Source organism: Setaria viridis, chromosome 5, assembly GCF_005286985.2.
Source record: "Setaria viridis chromosome 5, Setaria_viridis_v4.0, whole genome shotgun sequence".
Classification (NCBI taxonomy): Eukaryota; Viridiplantae; Streptophyta; class Magnoliopsida; order Poales; family Poaceae; genus Setaria; species Setaria viridis.
In genome coordinates, this window is record NC_048267.2 from 25,713,769 (window position 1) to 25,728,766 (window position 14,998).

The 14,998-nt window shown below is 43.7% G+C and overlaps 1 protein-coding gene across 1 annotated transcript; it reads left to right on the forward strand.

The window, feature by feature from the left end:
- The first annotated feature begins 1,555 nt into the window (after positions 1-1,555).
- Positions 1,556-7,604, forward strand: LOC117858921 (uncharacterized). The gene is made up of 10 exons (XM_034742078.2): positions 1,556-1,735; positions 2,657-2,817; positions 3,155-3,286; positions 3,383-3,433; positions 3,704-3,800; positions 5,404-5,450; positions 5,604-5,820; positions 6,225-6,354; positions 6,449-6,491; positions 7,367-7,604. The coding sequence occupies exons 1-10, from the start codon at positions 1,678-1,680 to the stop codon at positions 7,439-7,441; spliced, it is 1,011 nt and encodes a 336-aa protein (XP_034597969.1). The 5' UTR covers positions 1,556-1,677; the 3' UTR covers positions 7,442-7,604.
- Positions 7,605-14,998: the final 7,394 nt, after the last annotated feature.

Sequence of the window (14,998 nt, forward strand, 5' to 3'; positions counted from 1 at the left end):
AATAGCAGTTGGTATGCTAACGTGCTTTGAATAGTAATTTCAGCGATTCTTGTTGATCTCTTCCTGTTTGGTATGGTCAGATCTTGCTTAGTTCAATGTTTCATGATACTATGATCTGCGAGAATTCAGTTTCTTTTACATATTTCATTTAAATTATGTTCAGCTATCTTTCTAAATCCCCTGCATGACTGGATAGGCATTCAGGCTGCTAATATAATCTGACCTATACTATTAGTTCAATATATAATCTATTAGCTTTGATTTATTCCAGGCCTCTACATGCATTCAAAATATTTTTTAAAATTTATCATACTGTCATTTCTCATATGCTGGCAAAAATTATTTCTCATTGCCGGATCCAAGGACGCTACTCCAGTGCACGGCGGGGATGTATTCTATGTCCTGCGTGGCGTGAAGCTTCCGGATACGCTCGTTGGGCTGATCCGGCGCCACCCTGCAAGAGTGTGGCCTGACGTACCTACCAACTAGGCAACTACACCTGCATGGCATGCTCAGGAGCGCACACATCCATGGCAATTTGCCAGCGGCGAGCAGGATCTCCATGCCACTGAACTAGGTGAACTCCTTGCTTCATGATGCAGCCCTTCACTAGCTGCATCGTTTTGGTTCAGCTCTGGGAGAGGAACACTCTTGTGTATCGCAAGGGGGTTTCTTTTGTTTGCTTTTTTTTAGTGCACCTGTGGGAATCATGACGGTATGTAGGAACATAAATATTAGCTTAGCTCCTTCATTGATGTTCATGCTTAGTCTTTTCAGGGGGTGTTTGGGAGGAGGGGACTAAATTTTAGTCCCCATCACATCGAATGTTTGGACACTAATTAGAAGTATTACACTAGACTAATTACAAAACTAATTACACAACCCCTAGGCTAAATCGCGAGATGAATCTATTAAGCCTAATTAGTCCATAATTTGACAATGTGGTGCTACAGTAATCATTCGCTAATGAAGAATTAATTAGGCTCAATAGATTCGTCTCGTGATTTAGCCTAGGGGTTCTGCTATTAGTTTTGTAATTAGCTCATATTTAGTCCTCCTAATTAGCATCCGAACATCCGATATGATTTTAGCCCCGTCTCCCAAACACCCCCTCAATGTTGAAAGTGTCTCAAAGTCGAAGCTGATGGAGAATGCATTTCTAAGATCATCTTAGGTGCATTGATCTATTTGAATTGGGCTGAACCAATAACAGAAACCTTAGTAGGTCATGTACTTTGAGCTTCAAAATGTATAGTAACTGCATCATCTATCTGAATTAGATGGATTTTTATTTTGCCCGTGGTAACGCACGGGTACTGTCCTAGTTTAAGGATCCAAATAGGGCTTAGTCTCTTATATTAGAGTAAAAGAAAAGGAAAAAACTTCTCAGTCCGGAGTATCTTCAGACCGGCCCGAATATAAAATTGAGCCCAATAACACCGAACAATCAGGCCCTCGCGAATAAGGCCGACACAAAGCCCAGGCCCAGCCGACAGCCGCGGAACACGGCCGTAACCGTCGCCGCAGCACCGGGGGCGCGGCGAGCACAGTACTTGAGCCAGCCAAGGCGCAGACTCGCTCCCCGTGTTCCCTTTTCGTCCTCGTTCCTCTCTCCCGTCGCCGGTGCGCCCGCGGCCTGTCTCCCTCCCTCGGCGGAGCGTTCGGGAGGGGATTGGGATGGCCTCCCACCATTCCGAGCCCCTCGACCCCGCCCCCGCCGCCGACGTCCCCGCAGGTGCGGCGCCCGCCTCTGCCTCTCCCTCTCGCTCTCGATCCTCCACTCCTGGTGTCTCGGGCTCCCCGCAAGCGCTGCTCTGCTCGCAGCGTAGGTCGTGGGGGTCCGGTCGCTGCGATCCTGTTGCCCCAGAACTCCGCTGCGGTTGAAGTGGCCTCGGATTTGCGCTCAGAGTGCTGCGCCCGTACGGCGCGAGCGCGTGAGTGCTTGCTTGCGTGCTCGTGCGGCCGCATCGGGGTCCGCTGCTTTTAGGGTTCCGGGAGTTTGTTTTAGTCCTTGTAACTTGTGTTCTAGCTTCTACCTTGCTTTGTTTTGTTCGAATGTTCTGTGCGATGGTTTAATCCTAAGGGTTTTAGGGCTGGTAATGCTGGGACTGGGATGTAATGGACATGGCTTTGATTGTGCCGCTAGCTGCTTCGTGCGGATTGCCCTATTTCGTGGGATTGCAGGACGATTTTGAAATGGTGAATGCTGATAGTTCCAAGTGGAATGCTTGTGCTTGTTGAAATGCCCTGTGCTTTGTATGTAAATCATTTGTAGAGGTCCTTGTGCCTGATCTTGTGATGATTTGTGCTTTAGTTACCTGCTGATAGGTGTTTGCCACTAGCCTCCATCGGTACCTTTTAGCATTGATGATGCTGAATCGTTTGTGCAGCAGCATTGTGTCTGAAATTCTGGAACAGGACGATTCTTATGATTCCATTTGCATGCACCTTATCCGTTTAATTAATAGTTTGGCATTGAATTAGTTGCATGTAGCTGGCTCTGTGTTTTACGGGAGATTTTCGCTCGCTAGGATGGGTTATCTTGCTCACAACTCAGAACTGCTTTTGTCCATATCTTAAATCCCCTTGACTTGGTGTTGTCTGTACATATGTGCACCAATTAACCTTTGTTGTGATCATTTGATTCCTTGTGCAGATAATAGCCCAGAATTGCCATCCCCATCCTATCATATCGTCACCAAACCTGGTCAACTCCCAGTCGAGTTTCTTGAACCCTCAGCTGCCCAAAAGTTGGTAATCGGATTTGACTGTGAAGGTGTTGATCTCTGTCGCAATGGGGCTCTCTGTATCATGCAGGTGAGCTGAACTAAACCTCAGCAGGCATGATATTTGTATTAGGGACTTCCATTTCATGATTTTGACATCACAAAACTGTATGCAGCAGCCATACATTTTTCTTAACTGGCCTACAATGTTGCATTAATCCTGCTAGTAATGCTAATTCATTACCTTCAATTCATGAGACATTCATTCACATGTAATTCTTTTTCATGCACCTAGACTTTATATCTGTTATTTTGTCCAACTTCTTATATATGCTTATATTTTTCCTGAAGTTGTCCTAAAGTAGCAATTTCTCTGTTTCTAAGATGCTGATGCGAGATACTTTTTGTTGGTTGTCTTGATATTGCAGCTTGCATTTCCTGATGCTGTTTACTTAGTTGATGCTATTGAGGGTGGAAAAGAACTCATTCAAGCTTGTAAGCCCGCACTTGAGTCTGATCATATCACCAAAGTTATTCATGATTGTAAAAGAGACAGTGAGGTGCCTAACTATGTATTTGCGAATTGCTATGTTTTTTTTAACTTTTAGGAGATTTTAGACTTGACTAACTAGATTAGAGTTTCTCTCTTTTTGCAGGCTTTGTATTTTCAGTTTGGCATCAAATTGCATAATGTGATGGATACACAGGTAATCATCATATGCATTTACCCACTCATAGGATCGATTTCTAGTGATTTTAATAAGCACGGTAATTTCCCTGTACTACCCATTACCCAAGCATTATAGTGTTCTCTTTTTTGGCGACAAGCTTTAGAACTGAGCATTATCACGAGTTAGAGACCATGTACTCTGCAGAAGTACTTATCTGACCTCCACTTTTATAGAAAGTTCGCTGTAGTACTAGCTATGATGGTTATTCTTCACAAAAAAAGCTTCAATTACCATTATTGTGTGCAGATTGCTTATTCCCTGATAGGAGAGCAGGAAGGAAAAAAGAGAACATCTGATGATTACATTTCTTTTGTCAGCCTTCTTGCTGATCCTCGGTACTGTGGTATGTACTAAACTCTGATTTGAGTTGTCTATCTTTGCATGAATGCTAGCAGATCATTTTACATAGTTTCCTTGGTATATTTATTCACTGCAACTTCCACTTTATATTGCAGCTTGCATTTCCTGATGCTGTTTGCTTAGTTGATACTTTTTGTTGGTTGTGCTTATGCTCATGTCATATGCCATGGGAGCTTTGGAATTGTTTGATGAAATTCTTGTTGACACGATTTGGTAGTCTGAAATTTTTATGTCATGGTGGACTTTACGCCTAACTGTATACTCAGTTACCACGATTCGGTAGTCTGAAATTTTTATCTCATGGCGGACTTTATGACTTCCTGTATACTCAGTTACCTAAATATGATTAGAATGCTTTCAATTTTCGTATACAAATATAAAAAACTGAGATGATGTCTTCATTTGATTAATACTTTTGAAATAAAAGTTCAATATATTTTTAAACAGTAGAATTTTGACATGATGTGCTTTCAATTCCATGTTAGCTATTGAGTGGTGTGTTTGGGGATACCAACCTGCCTGGGTAGGCCTACTGGGACCTTTGACTCAACTAGCAGGGTAAGTTGACTGGACAGAAATGGCCAGAGGCTAGAATCAGTTCAAGAGACAGAGGGAAGGAGGGTGGGTTGAGAAGGCTCGAAGGTCTTGAGTGTGAGAAAAAGCCATGTGATGTATAGATTAACACACAATTCCTACTGCTCAGCTAGCCACATCATTACAACAGCTTATCAAGGATTAATGGAACCACAAGAACATGCAGCTTTGATGAAACCCCAAAGTCCTAGACCAATATCACATATGGCGTGAAAACTAGAAAAGTACCCATTGCCCTGCAGTCACCATTCGTCCTACATTGCTGCAACTTCCTCTCATCAACTCGTGAGCTTTTGTGCATCGTAGCCCTTGCCACCAGCACCTTTCATAGTTGACCAGACCTTGCTGTCAGCCATCACCGTCACCTTATTACTCTTCATTCACGTCCTCCCTTTGTCTCCTACATCACTCAGCCTTCTCTCTTCCTCTCTTTCGTATTTTTTTCCCGCTCTGTTCTAGATCTAGATATAGTAGCAGCAAACTAGCAGGAACAGGCAACATGAGGCTGCAGATGTAGATTATGCTAAGTTGCAGTAGGTGGTAGGGCAAAGTGAATTATTGGTAACAACTAGCAAGTAGCTCATGGTTGAGACAAAGGCTTAAAGACATCGCTACTAGTGAGCTTCAGCCAGTCCATGGCATGGAGACCACACTATCCAATTCTAGATCCATGTTTGTCAGCTTGTTGGTAGTTGATCTTGATCTGATTGTTTGGGCTAATTGAGCTGATATCTTTGTTGAGCTGATAATTCTGCATTAACTACTCGCACGGGTGCATGCAGCTTGGCTAGAAGCATATTATTGGTATCGTCTCAATCATTCATATTGTTAAAGTGTGCTGTTTCTGTAAAACATCATATCTGTTTATCCTGCTTTATGCACACTGTATATGTTTATTTGGTGTATGCTGTGGTGCATTTCATCCACCATTATTTTCTGTTTTAATGTTTGATTGTCCGTGTGGTGTGATATCGTGGTACTGCTTTATGTAGGCATACCATATCCTGAAAAGGAAGAAGTCCGTACCCTTCTAAGGCAGGTTAGCAACCTGCTGTTTAGAACATCCTTGTTGCTCATATTGCGTTTACTGTTTACTTTCTATGATAATGCCTTGCTGTTAGATGTTCTGTTGTTTTGATAGTATGTCTTCCTGAGGAAACCTGACAAATAATATTAATTTAATGGATTTCAGGACCCGAACTTTTGGAAAATTAGGCCCTTGTCTGATATGATGGTTCGAGCAGCCACGGATGATGTCCGCTTCCTTCTCAATATCCATGAGAAAATGATGGAGAAGTTAAGCAAAGTATCTTTATGGCGTCTGGCAGTTCGCAGTGAGCTATACTGTAGGTGCTTTTGCTTAAACGACAACCAGTTTGCAGATTGGCCACTTCTTCCTCCAGTCCCTGGTCAGTACATATAATAAGATTTTCTACATTCCTTTTCAAAATTAAGGAGCTTGCCCCATACTATATCCATTTTACCTTTTTCTTTGAGCCTTTCAGATAAATGTGAATGTATGACTGTTGTTTTAATGTGAGTTTAATGTACTCCCTCCGTCCTGAACTACAAGGCCCGAACCTGTCTAAACCTTGCGTCTCTGTGTTACCATTCGAGTTCTTGATCTTACGATCTCCCCTGCCTACAAATCTACCACCTGGGTAACCCCTTGGTGGACTGCTGGTCACCAAATCCGATACATTCTTTTTTATTTCTTTGGCCAAAGAATTTCCATTTTTTCAATCGAATCAATAGAACATTTTTAGCATTGCTGAGCATCTGTGCTGATTCATATTTCATATTTGTGAGACAGATGACATTGAAGCTGATGTTTATGTTCCTGAAGTGGATATCCTATCAGTCTTAGATGTGCCTCCTGGGAAAATGGGACGGGTTATTGGCAGAAAGGGATCGACGATAATGTCTGTCAAAGAATCTTGCAAGTAAGCATCTTGACTTTGATTTTGTAAATATCCCATCCTCTATGCTATTAAACTTCATTGATCTTCTCTCTGTTTTTTTGGTTCCTCTCTGCAGCGTTGAAATTCATATTGGTGGTGCTAAGGGACCTCCAGACAGGGTAGGTTTCCGATAACCTTATTCATCACACATAATTTATTCATACTGGAGAGTCATGCTGTGCTTTGCTTAATTGCTGATTCAGTGTTCTTGTTTGAATGTTGAACTGCAATAGCTAGAGTCTTTTCTAGAGAAATCAACTAACAATGCATTTTCATTGATACACACTGAACTATTTTTCTCAAAGCTAAGCTCAGCACATTGTGTTGCTAACTCATTTCTAAATTTGAAATGCCACAAAGACACAAACATATGACACGATGGATTCAAACTGCATGGTTCTTGACAGGAAATAGTTGTAAATGATATGTAGTTCTGCATAAGTATTTATGTTTTTCCTTTCTTTTGTTTTGCCCAACGGAGAATTTGGTTTTATTTCCCCTTCAATCTTTGTCTTCACCGTTAGACTGCATATAGTGGAGGCTTTATCGTTGGTCTTATGCTTAATCCTGGATATATCCATTGCCCGTGTCTACTACAAGTAGTCCTTGGCCAGTTGGCCCGCATGTCATAAAACATTGATAGCATATTTTCAGTGATTTTGTGGCTGAGGTGTGGTCTATACCACAATAGGCTGGCCTGAACGGGGCTCAGTCCTGATGAAATATTTCGATCCCATTTGCACGTATGCAAGCCTGACCTTGAATCATTCCAGCTGTATGCTCCCACAAGCCAACACCTGCTTGAAAGCGATTGGTGTTAGTGTTGGAATAAGATCATGGGATCACATTAGGGGGTTCTTCCTAATGCACAGACATTGAACAGTTATCCGTTCAATTTAATTAATTAATAAGCTCGAAGCATTCTGCAGCGACTGAACCAAATAAACGTATTGTTGGCTTTACTGATCCTCTTTTATTTGTGTGCTACATGTAGGTGTTCATCATTGGACCAGTGAAGGAAGTCAGAAAGGCTGAGGCCATCCTCAGGGGCCGAATGCTGGAGTTCTGAGATGCTACCCCTCTGTGACCCAGGTTTCAACTGCCTTATCTTTTGAATGAACACAAAAGGGGGTATACAAAAAGCGTATGGCGGTACCGTGAGTGTTGTGGATCTCTTGATCGTCCGTGACATGAATCACCGAAACAAAACAAAATAAAGTCAACTTGGCTGATGTTAGTGTTCCCCATGCTCTCTGCTATCTTGTTAAACCATAAGATCCTGGCCCATCTTAGCTTAACGCATCCGATCCGGAAGCTTAATAAGCCTTCACCTGTGCCTTAAACATGATAATCGTGGCGCATTGATTCCGTCATCTGGTCCTCCATCCGGCTGCTCAAAGCAGAGTGACCACCAAAAGAAGGAACTGGAGCCTGCTGCTGTCCTACCATCACTGTTAGGTCCGTCGCGCAGGATTTGGCTCGGAGATCTTGCTTTGAATGCAGATAGCAACTCGGTGGCTGGGAACAAATTAGCTATGCTTTGCCTGGATATCCTGCTAAAGCTCATGTAAGGGGAAAGAGGGGGAGCCCCACATGAGGTCCATCAACTTGATGCAGAGGCCAAAAATCCGGGGCTCCGCAACAAACCGGATGGACCCGGCACGGAGGATGGGTACGTCCCAGGAGGACCACCTCTTGTGTTTCACTATTCCTCGTGTGTGATAGATACACCGCTGTCTATCGCTTCTTACCACTGTTCCTCCTCCTGGTCGATCGTTAAGTCAGCTCCCAGCTCTTCTGGAACGAACTCCTCTTTTCGCCATCACCTCTTGGTTCTTCCTTCTCTCATGCCTTGCCTATCTGCTCCTAAGCTCGTCTTTAACACGTTTTTACGTTTTTTTTGTGCTTTTCGCTTCGGAGTTCGGAATGATCTTGTTTGGGCACAGACGAGACTTCTGATGTTCCTGCAACCCGGAGTCGTATGTTTTTAGCACAGTCGAGTATAGTGTTTGGTAAAGACTGACGTGTCAGGAGTGGCGACTGCTGTCGGAATATCCGCTATCAAAAATCCACACGACAGTAAACTCTCTGGCTGCGCAACTCCGGCCTGGAAGTGGGAAATTTCGCCAGCAAAGATTTTCCGCGTCCTGGTACTAGGATGAACGCCGCCGTGCTCTCACATCGCCGGGCGAAGCTGCGGCGCAGGCCGGCTGGCCGATCGGGATCCGTCGCCTGCCCCCACGCGGCACCCACGCGCGACGGCGACCGGCGGCGTCCGACGTGTGATGAGAGGTGACCGGAGGACCGCGACGGGCCTTGCGCCTGGCTGTCGGGGCTGGCCTCGTGGGCCGCCCGCATAACTCGCATACGGACAACGGGCCGAGGGGGCCGACGGCGACGGAGATGGCCGGTCCGCGTGGTCCATGTCCGGCGGAGTGCGGCCGCCCCTGGTGCGCGCTCGATCGGCCGGAAAGGGATAGTTACGTGTTGCCTATTCGAAGCCGTTACGTGTCGCTTCTCCAGGCTTGACGTGGCATTAATTAACTGCGGCGATCCAGCGGTCGATGCAACGTAATCCTCGGAGCTGACCTTGTGGTACAGCAGCCGTTGTGGTACAGTGCTATATTGAGCTTGGTGAAATACCGACCATACTCCCACTTCCATGTTCCTTGGAGTGCTAGCTTTTCACTGGTTTATTGTGGTCTTTCAATCTAGTGGTACAAAATTATGTACAGCACTATGACTAACACTGAATAATTGAAGGTCAGATTGAGTACAAAGTCGCAATCATCAAGGACAAACACTTCGAAAACCGATTGAGTTTCCTACAAGGCACGTTTCTGTTTTAACCATACATGTGCCCATGACGGCATCACAAGAAACCACATGAGAAATATGCTTGACAAGCGCTAAATAACCCTCTATAAGAAAAAGAAGCCGTATACACATAAGGTGGTACTTTTGAATGCCAATTTATATTAATAATAAGTTATGGTGTCAATCCTTGTGATTCTTTTGTTCATTGATTGTTTTAACTAAAAGTAGGTAAAAACGACGAATGTCATGAATCAATTCCTAGAGTTCCTGCGCCAATCGGCATGCTTACATTCGTACAAAGACTAATATTCAATATATTGGGTAGTTGGTGACAGGGTGGGTGTGGAGGGTAAAGTGGGTTTTTTTTTTCCAATTGTACATACTCTATCACACCCTGATGTAAACTTAATGCAGGTTGAGCAGCTGACCAAATCCAATTTGTTTCGAAATTTGTGTCAATGACCAGCCTCTACAATGGTCTAAAGAATCGACCAATATCCTTAGGCCTCCTCCAACAATGCCACTTCAGCTGGCTCATAGGAAACTCAATTTGCTTACATAGGAGAGAGAGAATGTGAGGAGAGAGAGTATACTATCTCTTCTTCAAGAGATAGCTCATAGAGAGAAAGTGGGTTGCACACTTTATTGATAAGAGAGATGTTGTAGGACCCAAAATACTTTGAACAATGTGCTACTAGATAAATCATTGGAGAGGTAATTTTTTTACTATCTCTTATATGAGGTGGATAAGCTTTGAGCTAGTGCACTAGCTCAACCATTGGAGAGGGCCTTATTGATTACTGACTACTCCCTCCGTCCAAAATAAGTGGCCACTTAGCAAATTTCATACATAGTTGTTTATTGTTTATTTAGTTTTTAGATCCTGAATAAATGCATGTGCATTAGAACTAGAAAAATAGCATCAGTTGATTACTTGATTAGCTCGACGTGCTTCTCCGTATATTTTTTTATTGTTGTGAGTGCTGCTTCAATCAAATGAGTTTTAAAATATCACTCTTTCCGGGATAAAATTTGAAGGCTAAAAAGACATTTATTTTTTAGGATGGAGGGAGTATGTTTTTAAGGGACTGTTTGTTTTATCTAGAGATTGGGGATTATAGCTTTTATAATCCTTAGATTAGATGAAACAAATAACTAGCTTTGACCACATATTCTACAATCTAGTTTATTGGGTTGTAACAAGGAGTTGCAAAGAAAACTAGGGATCAGGACATGGCGCCATCAAGACTCGTTTGTGCTTATCCATCCTCCCTTTAGACCGGGATGTGACACTTCTCTAGGTCACCTGCACAATCCATGTAAGAATATGATAAGGTACAAGGGTCCGCAAGCATGCAAGGGACTGCAGAAGAAAAGTATTAGGTGAACAAGGGGTCCCCGGCAGATCACAATCCCGGTCACTTGATCTCTTCTGGATTTGAGTACTTCAGAGTTCACACATGATGAAAGCAGTTCAGCTTGATCTTCCCGCTGCTCAAACCCCAATCTACATGTTAATAGGATGTCATCATGCCATGGCGCCAAGCTAGAATCATTTGAGGAGCTACCTTTGTTAAGATCTACATGGAACGTCAGAATTGTTTTCACCATTTTCCTAATGTGAATCATCATATCAAATAGTTTCTGACAAAATCACTGAAAATTCGTGCGTTCCGAAGAAGCCTCATCATGCATGAGCAGGGGCAAAAAGGGAGTGGAAGCTAAGTGATGACAAAAGAGAAGTGTGTGTGAAAGCTCAACGCAAGGTCGGGAGGGGAATATTAATGGTGTAAAGATCAGCCTGAGTTTGAGGGTCTGTTTAGTTGCCCGATTTTGGACAATCAAAATCACTATGCCAGCACTGTAGCATACTGTAGCGTTTCGTTTGTATTTGTGAATTATTGTCCAAATATTGACTAATTAGAATCAAAAGATTCATCTCGCAAAGTACAACAAAATTATGCAATTAGTTTTTGATTTCGTTTACATTCAGTACTCCATGCATGTACCGTAATTTTGATATGATGGGGAATCTTTTTTTTTGCATAGTGCCAAAATTGAGATTTTGGGGTAACTAAACAAGGCCTGAGGTCAATTGCAAGTGGCACCGCCTCAATTATTCTACTTCCAAGGAAATATTTGACTACCATGGCCCCATAGAATTGCACTGTCCAGATGGTATAATAAAAGGCGATATGTATCAAGCTTGACTTCAGAATCAACTGAAGATTAATTGGCATACTAGATGACTAATTCCTCCGTTCTAAATTACTATTTATTTTAACTTTTCTAAATTTCATAACTTTTGGTATACACTTAAATATATGCTATGTTTAGATACACATAGTAAAAATCATGTACCTAGAAAAATCAAAACAAATAGTATTTTGGAACGGATCGGAGGGAGTACATGTCTGGATCAAACCACAAAGAGGGGTGACAAAATGTCGTGGGAAATTGAATTAGCAGTAAGAACACACTCCACATATATGCAGGGATAATTTACTCACAGGAGAGCTTCTGCACTATTTTCTTACTATGACTCAACTCATGCAGGCGTCTCCCTCAAACATGATCATCATGCATGGACCAATGTAACCTGTATCAATGCAAGCTGCAACTTGCAATCGAAGTGATCCAAGGAAAAATCAAGCGGTCCCCGCCAGTCCATCATATGAGACTCAACTACAAAACGGCATGCATCATGTGTATACAGGACCGCCCGATATATCGATCTCACAGCATTTAGCAGCATGCACAATGGAATAATACACTTTTGCCTGGGTTACAATAGTAGAAGTAATGCAAGATTTCTCCAGCCTACAATTAACACGACTCTGGCGACACTGCAACATTTCAAAAATACCTTTGTCTCCACTTTTTTCATGGAAAGTGGCCATCTTATTAATATATATGTGCTGGAACATTTGGGACGACATGAGATTGCTTCATCTTCAATCAGTCCCAACCAACAATAATAGAGGCTTGCAGACCAAGGCTTGAATATATCTAAGGAGTTTGAAAATGGTTATATATCCAAAGGCAAAAGATAGATACAAACTGTGAATGATTTGAAGATTTGTCTTAAGCTATACTTTTTTTTTTGCGAAATTGTCTTGAGCTATACTAATTTTTTTTAAGACGCACGTTTTTTAAGAGGAGAATTACAACGATGTAGCTTCAGGAGAAACCCCAAAACGCAGAGTTACAAGAGCCATGGCCTACAAACATGACAATAGAAAAGAAAACCATCTCACCACCACTACACAAAACACGACCTAAGATGACTGAAGCGCAGGAGAGAAAGACACCATGAACACACGCACGTCACTGACTGTCTAACAAACAGAAGCCAGCGGAGGTTGAGTGAGAAGGTCCTGCAAAATGATGCCTCCAGGGAGGAAGCGATGCCATCGCCGCCATCGTCCGTCTGTCTCCAGGGGAGCAGACCAAGTATTCACCTAGCAAAAACTACTGGATTTAGTGGCCGCAACAACGCCCCCAGCGAGGTGAGCTACGTCCAAGGATGCAACCGTCATCAGCCCCGGCAAATGCCCGGCCAGGCTTTCGCCAAAGGCCCCCAAAACCAACTCCGCACATCAGACCGCCGAGGCCAGGATGATAGCCAAAGCAAAGGGATGGCAGTGAGTAATCCATGATAACGATGGTGAGGAACATCCACAGGCATAGTAGAAAGGGGTCACCATCATGACGACTAAAAAATGACCATGGAGCGACCAAGGAGTGACCAGGTGACCGAAGGGGAAGCAGGCGAGCCCGCCAAAGGAGCCCACGCTGAAGCCCTTCCTCTTCCCAGCAACACTCGATGATGAGGTGGCCACCTGAAGCACCACGGGGAAGACGAAGACCCATCCTTCCATCCCTACCAGCGAAGAAGACAGCTAGAGGAGGCATAGCCCCATGAGCGACAACCATCGGTAGAAGAGTGAGCAACCAAAGAGCGAGCGACCCACAGCGACAGGGTGGGACATCAGCGGCAAGCACCCCCACGCCATCCTTGAAGAGCGACCAGAACATGACCAAGGTAGGTGGGGTGAAGGGAGGAGGAGGAGAAGGAAGAGAAAGAAGTGACCTTGGAGCTCGCGCCACCCCGGCTGGAAGTCCCCGCCGTCGCCCTCCTACAGGTGTTGACAGCAGTTAGCACACCAAGTTGTGAACCGCAAGCGCACGGATCATCGGAGCTTTTCCCTTAGAGTATTCCATCCAAGGTTTATCAATCCGTGGATCGGCAGTGAACTGACTAGGGTTTTCTATCTAGCTAAACAGATATAATCCTATCATGAAGCATGCATTGCATATAAAGGTAAACCCAATCGTGAGATAAGTATTATAGATAGGGTAAACAGATCAAATCTATATATATGAGGTAACACAACCAAAGATAGCATGAGTCTATTGTCTTCTTGTTGTAGTTCCAGCCAAAATGGTAACCAATCTATGTAGCACCTTGATAAAGAGTAATCTCTTAGAAAGGAGGCTCGCAAGCAGCTTACTTTCTTGTGGTCACTACTGCGAGGTGCATGTTAATGCCTCCGATTTCCCAAAGCTTTACCTCAAATGACTCCGACAATACTCGCAATCGATTCTACTCAACATTATGCAATCGTTCGGCCTTTTCCCTCCCACATGTTGTCATCATGTAAGGGTAATCACGCCGACTTCCTACATACTACTAGGATGTATCCGCAAGATATAGACTAATCACCACGATTACATCTATTCCTACTAAGAACATATACTAGTTAAATATATGAGAATAAGCATGCATCATAGTAGATCAAAGTAAGCACAAGATTAGAATGATATCACCATCGTGTGTACATAAGTTTTGATGATCACAAGGCTCGGTTCCAGAACTCCACCATGGCTTCACCGCGTAGGGACGACCATGGCGGCTAGAGTCTAGCCTAAACCATCTCCTAAACAACCTCGAAGACTTGCAGCGGCCCTCAGCTTCCTCTGGTGTGTGTCCCTCTATTCATCGACTTCTAGTGGATGGATCTCTGTGCTTAATAAATATCGGAGTATTTATAGTCTGGAGAGCGCGTGCCAGAAATTGGAAGGTGAGAGGAGCAAGAAAAGCCCCAGGCCGATCGGCCTGGCCCTTCCTTGTGGCCTCTCACGTCCTCCTTCATCCCCAAGTCTTCTTAGGGGTGCGATTGGTTGCCTGCTTCCGCTCGGGCCAGGCTCGCCAGATGCAGGATCTCTTTGATTGGTTGCTTGCATTAATGCTCGAGGCCTGGCTCTTCGGATGCAAAATGCATCGCCCAGCCTGGCTCCGGGGAAATGAGGATGGTGGCCGTTTCTCCTGGGCTAGGCTTGCTGGATGCGGGCAATTAATCAGTTAATAACTTTATTAGTGTATGATTAGCATATATGATATATTAAATGATATTAGCCTATTTTAAATAATATTAAGAGTAATAAGATGAATCATAGGCTATAAGAGAATAGTTACACATATTAAATATCATAGTGATGGTTGTTTCTCTATTTTTATCTCACGCAACATGTTTCCATGCAACCAACCAAACATCATCTCATTTCAACCAGGTTGAGTACATACAAGCAACCGAACATCGCAGTGTTGCATGCGCTCAGCCTATCCAGCGGGAGCCTGGTTTCAAGATACGAGCTAGGCTAGTCACGTACGCAAACCAATCACGCCCTAAGTGTCCTGAAGTCTTATTTTCACTTGCATATGGGTTTGGCACGTCGGTAGCTTCGGGATGAGATTGATCTTCAATAACTTTCCAAATCTTTGCTTGATTCTCTTTGATCCCGAAGT